The sequence below is a fragment of the Pteropus vampyrus genome, unplaced genomic scaffold (genome assembly GCF_000151845.1).
Source record: "Pteropus vampyrus isolate Shadow unplaced genomic scaffold, Pvam_2.0 Scaffold154, whole genome shotgun sequence".
NCBI classification, from domain to species: domain Eukaryota; kingdom Metazoa; phylum Chordata; class Mammalia; order Chiroptera; family Pteropodidae; genus Pteropus; species Pteropus vampyrus.
Window position 1 is genome coordinate 1,771,435 of NW_011888935.1, and position 9,496 is coordinate 1,780,930.

Consider the following 9,496-nt stretch of genomic DNA (forward strand, 5'->3'; position numbering starts at 1 on the left):
ATTTTAAATTGACTGTCTTGTATTGCCTGTTTTCTATATTTTCAATTAGTTTATTTTCCCTGTTTGGGTCATTTATATATGTGGAGGGCTGGGGGAACTTGTTTTAGAACTCTTTAAATCTGTGTCTGAAAAAATTAAAAACACAAACCAATGACTTTTTAGTGAATGAAAAAAAATGTTAGGTAGCACATACATATTATTTTTTTCTTTCCAGGAAGCAAATTATATTCTGGGCCAGTTGAAGTTTTAACTTAATTACTTATATATAACAGCCTTAGCATTTCTATAGAAAACTTTATGAGAAGGACCTTTATTCTTATTTCAGACTACAGAATCTGGTTGTGTAGAACATACGATATATTTTTAAAATTTCAAGTTGAGGTCAACTTCCAAATAATATATTTTTGTTTGTTATCAACTGTTGATGCTGAAATAGTATAAACTGTTTCAGTATCAAGTTAATTCAGAATACATTAAAGAGGTAAATCAAGTACAACCCCCTTCCAATAAGGAATTTTAATTCCAATAAAGAAAGGAGTGTTTGATTAGCTGTGCTATACTTTGGCTTCTCAGTGGGGGGTAATCAAGATTTGATTGTATAGTTTTTGGTCATTTACTTAACATCCTTCTTTTAGTCCAGTGACCCACCTAACTTGGGTTTGTTTTTGTTGTTTTAAAAGGTCTCAAGGCCTTTTTTGTTATCTTTCTATAAAGTTAGTCTTTAGAAATAGAGGTTAGTTCTAGAATCAACATTATTTTCCTTGTTGTATTTTTAAATGAGTGGAAAATGAAATATGTATGCCAGGTCTTCCGATGTGCTCTGGGGCTCAAAGGTGAATGAGATACTCTTCCAGATGTTAGTGAGCTTGTTTGTTTGCTTGTTTGTTTGTTTCAGGAGTCCTTATGTTGGGGCTTGTGGGCACAAGGGTTACATGGAGACCCATGAACGCCCTCAAATTATATACAAAATATTTGTGGTATATATATATTTGTGGTTTTATGGGGTGATGGTCTGTAGAGTTCATCATATTTTTAAAAGGCTCTTAATATCTACAAAAGCTAAAGGAGACAACACTAAGTTATAATTCAGTGCAATAAATGTTGTAATTGGATAAAAATAAAGATCTTTGGGAGATTAGCATAAACATGGAGGCCCACTATGTTCAAGGCCCTACATAGGACTCACGTGATGTAAACCTTTGCCTTGTTTCATGCTCTTCCTCTTTCGTACATGGTACAGTGATGTTTTTATCAGTGAGGGTCCTGGTGGTAACAGATGATGGCTTTTTTGAAGCTGGTTTAATGAATGGACTATTTGCAGAGATGTGGGCATGGTATAACTAAAAAGAGATGATGAATCTCTCAGGGAACAGCAGCAATTGGAAACTGTTATCCACCCAGGCAAAGGGGTGTTCCCTTGCAGAACTTGAAGCTGATGGCTGCAGGGCTTTTTGGTTTTAGAAATTCATTCATTTCAGCCCCCTATCTTGCAACTTATGCTATAATATGAAATGAATCCATTTTGTTTCCTAGTGAGATTATTCTAGCTTTAAATTTTTTTTTCTTTTTCTTTCTTTTTTTTTTTGCTGGATCTTAGACATTTACCTCTCACACTACTAATCAGACGAAAACATTTCTGTGGTGTCTCTCCTTAATTCTGCATCCATCAAAATTTGAATTGGCTGCAAGTGCCTGAAAACTGAACATAACGCTGTTGACTTAGGACAGGATTTTATTTTTACCCCATGCAGATAAAGGCAGTCCAGAGTCCTCTGGCAGGTCCACAGTCACAGACACAGTCTCTTTTCGTCTCATTTTTCTTCCTTTTTTATCCAAGATGGCTGCTCCAGGTATAAGGTCTACAGTCTGGCCATTGGGAAAGAGGGATGGAAAGAAAGAAAGATGGTCACCCAGTTCCCCGAACGACTTGCCGGACGTGACACACACCACTCTGCTTATGTCCTATAACCTGACACCTGGTTAACCATACCTAATACACGTCGGGCTGAAAATAGGAATTCCACAGAAGAAAGGGAGCATGCTTGTTGGGCAGCCATTGATCTCTGCTGCATAAACCTTTTTCTGTTGCGAGTTACATGCTTTCCTGAAGTAGTTAGGGAGAAAAACATAGAAAAATATGGAGCACATACCGATTTAAAATAGAGTTTTCTTAGACTGAGTTCATAACCTTAGATTCTGAATGCTTGGCTCTAGTTTTAAAATGTTTACATTGTTCTAGAAAGGTAGAAATAAACTAGCTTTTAAATTATCTATCATTAGTTAGTCACCTAATTTGGGTGTGTTTTTGTTCTTTTTAAAGGTCGTAAGGCTTTTTGTGTTTATCTTCGATATAGTTTTTGGAAGTTTGACTGATTTGCTAAATATGCATCTAACATTGTACCGAGTTTTTACATATAGCAAATACTGTTGCGTATGGCAAGTATAATGGAGAAGGGAATATGTGCTTTTTATCTGCATGGAAGATTAATATGTTAAACCCACTAAGAATAGTCTGTAGGAAACATTTTAGCAATAGGTAACATAAAAGCTCTTGGTTAGAATGAATTCAAATATATAGAAATTAAATGAAAACCTAGAATTATTCTAGTTCACTGAAAATTAACCGACATGGTGCACAGCAGATGCAATCCCATACACAGGGCAGCTTTTCTAAGTTCTATTCTCAGCAGATCTTGAAGAAAATCTAGGATTTATCGTAATTATTCACATTATTAAAAAATACTTACTTTTAAAGCCCTTCGTGCAACACTCTGTGTGATCATCTTTTTCCCTCCATAGGCCAGAAGCTTGATTGCTGTGGGACTGGGTGTTGCAGCTTTTGCGTTTGCAGGTAAGATGGATAAAGGACACATGTCAGCAGATGTGCATGAGAAATATTTCCAGGTCGCTCCCGTAGTGATTCATAAGCAGACTTAGTATTCTGAAGGTTTTGGTTTTCAGACATCACGCCACCCTATTCTTCCCTTCTCCCCACCACTTACAAGCACTGAACATTTGTCAGTGTAGCAAAATCTAGATAAACTCCGTGGTGAAGAGAAGTAACGATACAAAAGCAAGGAAAACTAGCCCTGGTAACAGTGGATCTTCCTGGCAATATTTTAGTTTGAGCTATAAGCTAAAAAATCTTTAATATGAAGCAATCAGTGATATGGGGTTCCTTTATTCTCCCATATTTATTTTTTTGCTTGCAGCCAGGATGACACATTTCCTGAGCTGTCACTTCTTTCTGATGAGAATAATCGTCCCCTGTAGGGTATTTATTACTTCATTTTTAACATGTTAGTGTTATAATGTCCTTGAGAAACTGCCAAAATTACCTTTTTAGAAAGAATAGTTATGAAGCTTTAAAGAAAAATTGCTCTCTCTTCAACTTATAGCTTAGAGTCATCAACTTATAGTTTTAAATTGCATAGCTATCCCGTAGTTAATTTTAGTTTGAGAGCATTTCCTTGTTAAAAATTTACATTTTTAGTTTTAGTATTCGTGTCTCTAAGTTCCATGGATTTGATCTCGTTAACGGGATCTTCTTGTTAGGTGAAACTACATTCCATTGTGGTTATGTGGAGTTTAGTAAGATTCAATAAAAAAGTGAGCAAAAAAAGGCTTTTGTTTGGCATAGTATTTAATTTCATACAAATCTCGTGTAAACAACTTTAATAATAAGAACCTTAAAATCAAGATCAGAGGTTCAGATTCTTGGTCTTTGTGCCATCCAGACCTTGTGTCTCATTATATAATTTATAGCTAACTAATTACTGAAGTTTCATGAGAAGAATATCATGTCTGAATAGGAATTCTGACAAACTTGCCGCAGAACCATAAAACAATTTTAGTATTAATTGTTATAGCAGAATAGGCATAGTTATTTCAAATTCAAATGTAAGGTTTTTATTTGAAATTAGAGAAAGATGTCCTTTTGTCAGGGTCTTTCTAAAATGAGAATTGGTGTTTGTATTCTGTATATACCACACCGTTGCCAAATTCATTCTAACTAAAATGTTAAATAATCGGCATATATCTCTTCCAGAGCCAAATAAACGGAATAGAATTTCGGAGAAAGTACACTTAGATTTGTTGGAACTAGGTCTTCTGGCATATGGTTAAAGTAAACCTCCAGATGTCACTTCCTGAAGCTTTTAACTGCTTTTTTCATTGAGGCTGTCTGATTGTGTATGGTTTTAAAGGAATTTTGAGGTAATTTAAAAGCTATATTTTATACTATTGTAGAATCAAACATACAATCCATCAACATTCGATTCTACAGTTGACATCTATACGATAAGAGACTTGGATGAGGTAGGGTTTTAGCTTCGCTTAATTTCACTTTATTTTGATCACAAGAGCATTTTGTCTCCTAATTGGACGGGTTACTTCACATCTTCCCATTTCTAGCATCCTGTTTATCACTGTAACAGGTTTGCACAGAAATAGTAGTGCATTTAGACAGGTGACTCCTAAAAGATCTATGTAGTTAATCTTTCCCAGTAGAAATCTTGATTTGCGAATAAGGTTATGGTTAGGAATTGAAGTCCAGAGCGTCATAGCTGGTTTTCTAGCAAGACTTTTGGGAAATAAGATACTAGTATTAATAGAAACACATTCTGATTAGGGTGCGAAAGGCGAATTAGCCAGATAATGTTTTATTGTTGTTTCTATGCCCTCAAAGCAACCTAAGACCTGGTTTCCTATTGATTCTTAGTTGTCAAGAATTCAGGGGAATTTAAATTATCATTATGATACCTAAAAAAGGAAAGCGCTAAAATAAGTTTTTAGGAGAATAGTCATCCTCAGTGAGAAATTGATGACAACCTTGGTCAATATTTCCTACGTAATTGCTTTTTTACTTTACAGCTAATTCGATTAAAAACACTCCTGTGTTGTATAGATCAGACACAGAAATGGTTTTCTTTATGTTTCAAAGCAATTATCACTATGAAAAGCTATACAAATCATCATTTTAGATTCATGAGTATCTTACAGTAAAGGATTTCATCTACAGTTTGTCGTGGTAGAGTGCTAGGATTTGTGTGTGAGTGTGTGTCTGTGTGATCAGTAACACTGTATCAATGTAAGACATTATATATTACATTGAAAATTTGCAACTTTATAATCACGAACTAGAACTCAATAAGTTTAGTAGCTATGATAATGATATTCAATAGATTAAAAATTTGAAAAAGTATGACTTTCTGGTAAATTTTAAAATAGTTATTGAAATAACATATATAAAATAAACTATCAGTAAATACTGTGGTAAATATCTTGTGGGTGTTGACTTTGATTATAGAAAATATATTTGCTTCTATTCCTGTTACTATTTAGGCCGCTATGCATTTCAGATCTGGAAACCTCTAGAACAAGTCATCACAGAAACTGCAAAGAAGATTTCAACTCCTGTAAGTTAAAGATGGCTTTCATTAGCTCATTTTTACTTTCGTTTATGTGACATATGTGATAGTAATTGAGAAAATGTCTTGAATTTTCAATGTTTCTAGAAGTTTTATTTATATTATCAGAGAATTTGTCTCTTTTATTGATTTAGTTTCTTTTAATTTTCTTGGTCACATTTTTATATCTAAACTTGTCCCTGGTTTTGATTCTAATTATTTATTATTATCACATTCCTTCAGTAGTACTACATCAACTTGGAGGTAATTTATTTTCTTTGTTTAATTAATATTCATTCATTCACTTAGTGATTGTCCACTCTACACTAGTCCCTGTGCCAGGAGCTGGGTGTGACTGGTGAACAAAACAGACATGGTCTCTGCTCTGGTGGAGCTTACCCAAGAGTTTATTTATTCTTGAAATTTGAGCCTAGTTCCCTCGTACCACCACGCCTGGCCATGTCAAACATAAAATTATAAGATTCCAACCCTGAAACCCTATAGGGCTCATGCATTTTATCTGCCAGCACTGTAGCTACTCTGCTGAGTGGACTCTAAGTGAAGAATGAATGGTAGTAGGCATCAGGCTGCAGCGTGGTGACCGTGGTTTATGACCACCGGAGAGGCTACAGAGGAAGCTCGCCTAAGCCGGGCAGCGTAAGCTTAGACTTCTGGGAAGTAGAAGCAAGTCTAGGATGGATCAGCTTGGCTTGCCCCAGTATGAGGAAGAATGGCTTGTTTTAGCAAAAGCAGTACAGGCTTGTGAGGCTTAATTGGCCCTAAACGATGACCTCACTTTCAAAGGATAACATAGTGACAGATAATTCAACTCAGGTTCAAAAGAACTGCAAGTGATTTTGCAGACCTATAAATGCGTGTCTCTGATTGGAGGAAGCATGTACTTATTTTGTTTTCCTATTTACAGTTTATTTGGCCGAAGTCTTAATGGGTAGTTAGCAAGCATTCATTTAGTGCACGTTTGCTAGGCGCCTGCTACATACCAGGCATTAGTGTGAAGGGCGGTCTGTAGTCGTGAACGTGACAAAGACACTGCCTCTAGGAGCTTACGTGGTAGTGGAGACAGAGGAGTTAGTAAGCTGTGGGATCTGCTCAAGTGTGGAATGCTTTCGGGAAACCTAAATGAGGGTCAGAGGTTACAGAATAACAGCAGAGAGGAATCTGTATTAGGAAGCCGGGGAAGGCCTCTCTGAGAAGACGTGAATGTCGCAAGAAAGAGTCTTCCAGGCGGGGGCGGAAGGTGGGGGACACCGCAGAGGTCTCGAGGTGGAAATGAGCTGAGGTGACCGGTGGAGTACGCGGAGGGAACGGTGGTGGCATGGGCCTGGATCCCTCAGGGCCCAGCAGACTGGGGCAAAAACTACAAATTTCCCTTCCAGTGCGATGGAAGGCCTTTGGAAGGTTTTGAGCATGGGGGCAGTGTGACCTTTATTTCAGATTGTCACTCTGCCTGCCGCATAGAATATAGACTGGAATGAACCAGCGTAGAAGCTGTGAAAGCAGTTCCAAGGTACTGAGACAGTCCATGTCGCAGATGACGTGGCTTGCAATAGAGTGATAGGCGTGGACACGGTGGCATAGTTCTTTAAAGGGACGCTGTGTGGACCTCTCCACATGTTTCTATGTAGTTCATGGAGAGAATTTCAGAAATCGTTTCTCTCCTGTCGTGGTGATCTTCAGCAGATACATTTATCCTGCAAATAGAAGACCTCCAAATTTTGCAGAACTACATTCTTTAACATCGTAAAGGATGAGAGAGCAAGAAAATGAGACATTTTTCCCTGTTCCATGGAGACTCACAGATCAGACAGAGCAGTTCAGGATTGTTCTAGGCATGCCGAACCCAGCACCCGAGTCTCTTAGGGAGGGGGCAGTGACGCATGCCCCCCTCCCTTTCCCTGTGGGCTTCAAGTTCAGAAACGTGGCTGTTGAGAAATTCGGCCTTCTTTTCACAAAGTACTGCTCTTGCAGTTTGTAGCCAAACATCTTAGAATACTTTTTTCAATTTTTTCTTAGTATGTTATTTGCTTCCTCTGCTTTAACATCAAATCGTTCTTAAATCTCATCTTTCTTTTCCTCATCCATTTTTTTTTTTTTCATTTTGCTGGAACACTGCCTAGAGTAATTTTTCACATGAGATTCATGGATGGTAAATGTTTTACGTTCTTTGTTAAATAATGTGTTTCTTTTGCGCTCACTGTTAATTATCATTTAGCGGCTGGCTCCTTGGAGCCGGGTGGAGCTGGCGCTGCAGGCATTCAGACGCCTCGGCGCCCGCGTGCTCGGAGCCTGCACCCCGCGTTCTTGCAGGCTCACAGCCAGGCTTCCCGGTGCTCCCCTTCCTCTGTGCGAAGCCTGTCCTGATTTTCTTCTGTTGTTTGGGCTTTTGGCTTTTAAGTTTGGGTGATTTTTGTTTGTTTAGCTCTGGAAATTTGGGGGATTTTCTCATTATTGATGTTCTGAATTCTGAAATTTCACAGAAATTCTCAGTGAGCCTTAATCGTGTGAAATGGTCTATCTTTTTTTGGTTTGTAAGGTTCTTTCATATTTTTTCCTTAATTATTGTTTTCCCCTATTGTCTCTTTCCTCTGCTCCTGGAACTCTCATTAGAGAGATGTTGGGCCTCTGCATCTCTCCTTCGTGTCTCTCAACATGTTCTCTCTTGTTCTCTAGCTCCGTATCTTTTTATTCTCTATTCCACAGTATTTCCAGAGGTTATTTTTCTCGTCTTCAGGTTGGCCTTTAGCAATGGCCGTTCCGATACTCAGTCCGTCCACTGAAGTATTTTATGTTGGTAATCTTTTAACATCTAAGGTTTTTTCTCATTTCTTTTTCATAGTGACTTCTTCTTTTATGGTTGAGCTGTTCCGTTGAATGTCTCTAAAGACACTGATTTCATGAAGTTCTTTCTGCTTCCTGGTTTATCCCTGTCCTCCAAGGCCGACGGTCAGCTGTTTGTCTCGGTTCTGTTCTTTCCCCCACGGTGTTGGGTTCGTTCAGATGCCTGTTGGCCCACGTTTTTGAGGACTAAGCAGATTAACGTAAGTGGCCCCCCGTCAGGCTTTAGGCTTGCGTCCTCAGTGCCATTGACCGGTCCGTGAATATGTAGGTGGCTCATGGCAGTGGTCACGTCTTCTAAGCAAGGGACCCAAAGGCAGGGTTGGGACCTCCAGAGTCCAGGGGCAGTTGAGCAGTGTGTATATTTTACTCGCGGGCATAATCATCCCTCTTTCCTTTCCAGCCTTCTGAGTTTTGAAATGTGATTTGCTCGTTTTCCCCTTTGTTTCTCTTGGGACCCACCGCCCACAGTAGGATGCATCACAGGCATATGCTTCTCTTTCTTAGCCTGAGAGCTAACGTGGCAGGTGGCAGGCCTCTTATGCTGTCTTATGCTTTTAATGGTCTGTTTCTGGACTATAGTGGGAATGACGGTTCATGAAACATCATCTATTTATATTTATTAGCTGAAAAGTTGAAATTTCGGAGCTCCCTAAGGATAAATATCATAGAAATATCAGGGAATAAGGCATGCATCTATTAAAAATTTGGGTCTCTTGAGAGAAACCTTGAAACCAGCTACTTTTCCTCTGTTAAGTCCCCAGTTCCTTTATAGTTTCCCTCTATATCACTAATTCCTTTATATATTTCCCCATGTGTGTGTGTACATGTGTGTGTGTATGTGTGTGTGTGTATAAAATTTGTCCCATGTTAGTTTGTGTACTTAAACCATTTGATTCTCTTCCACCTCTCACCCTTGGAGGAAGAGGTTTTTTTGTTTGTTTTCTTACTAGATTGTAAATTGCTCAAAACTTGGAATCATTCATCGTATTCCTCACAGTATTGGTACATTGATAGATTAGCATCTGTGTGATGAAGGACAGAACTTGACATGTCTCATTTGGAAAGTTCCTGGCTCAAAGTAGGCGCTAAAATGTTTGTCAAATGAATGAATTATTATTATAAGCCAGAAAATTATTACCAAGTGGAAATATGTAACAGGCTGTTCAGAGAGAACAACTTACATTAAATGACCAGTTCTGGCTTCCTGGGAGTCATTTTTTTTTTTTTTT

General features: G+C 38.2%; 1 protein-coding gene across 5 annotated transcripts in view; it reads left to right on the top strand.

Moving 5' to 3' along the window:
- DNAJC15 (DnaJ heat shock protein family (Hsp40) member C15) overlaps window positions 1-9,496 on the top strand; it is an 83,294-nt gene that overhangs the window by 46,965 nt on the left and 26,833 nt on the right. For all 5 annotated transcript variants that reach the window (XM_011369756.2, XM_011369757.2, XM_023536351.1 and 2 more), the window contains exons 2-3: window positions 2,800-2,851; window positions 5,344-5,417. In XM_011369756.2, the coding sequence (XP_011368058.1) occupies window positions 2,800-2,851; window positions 5,344-5,417 (126 nt within the window). The remainder of the gene's footprint in view (window positions 1-2,799; window positions 2,852-5,343; window positions 5,418-9,496) is intronic.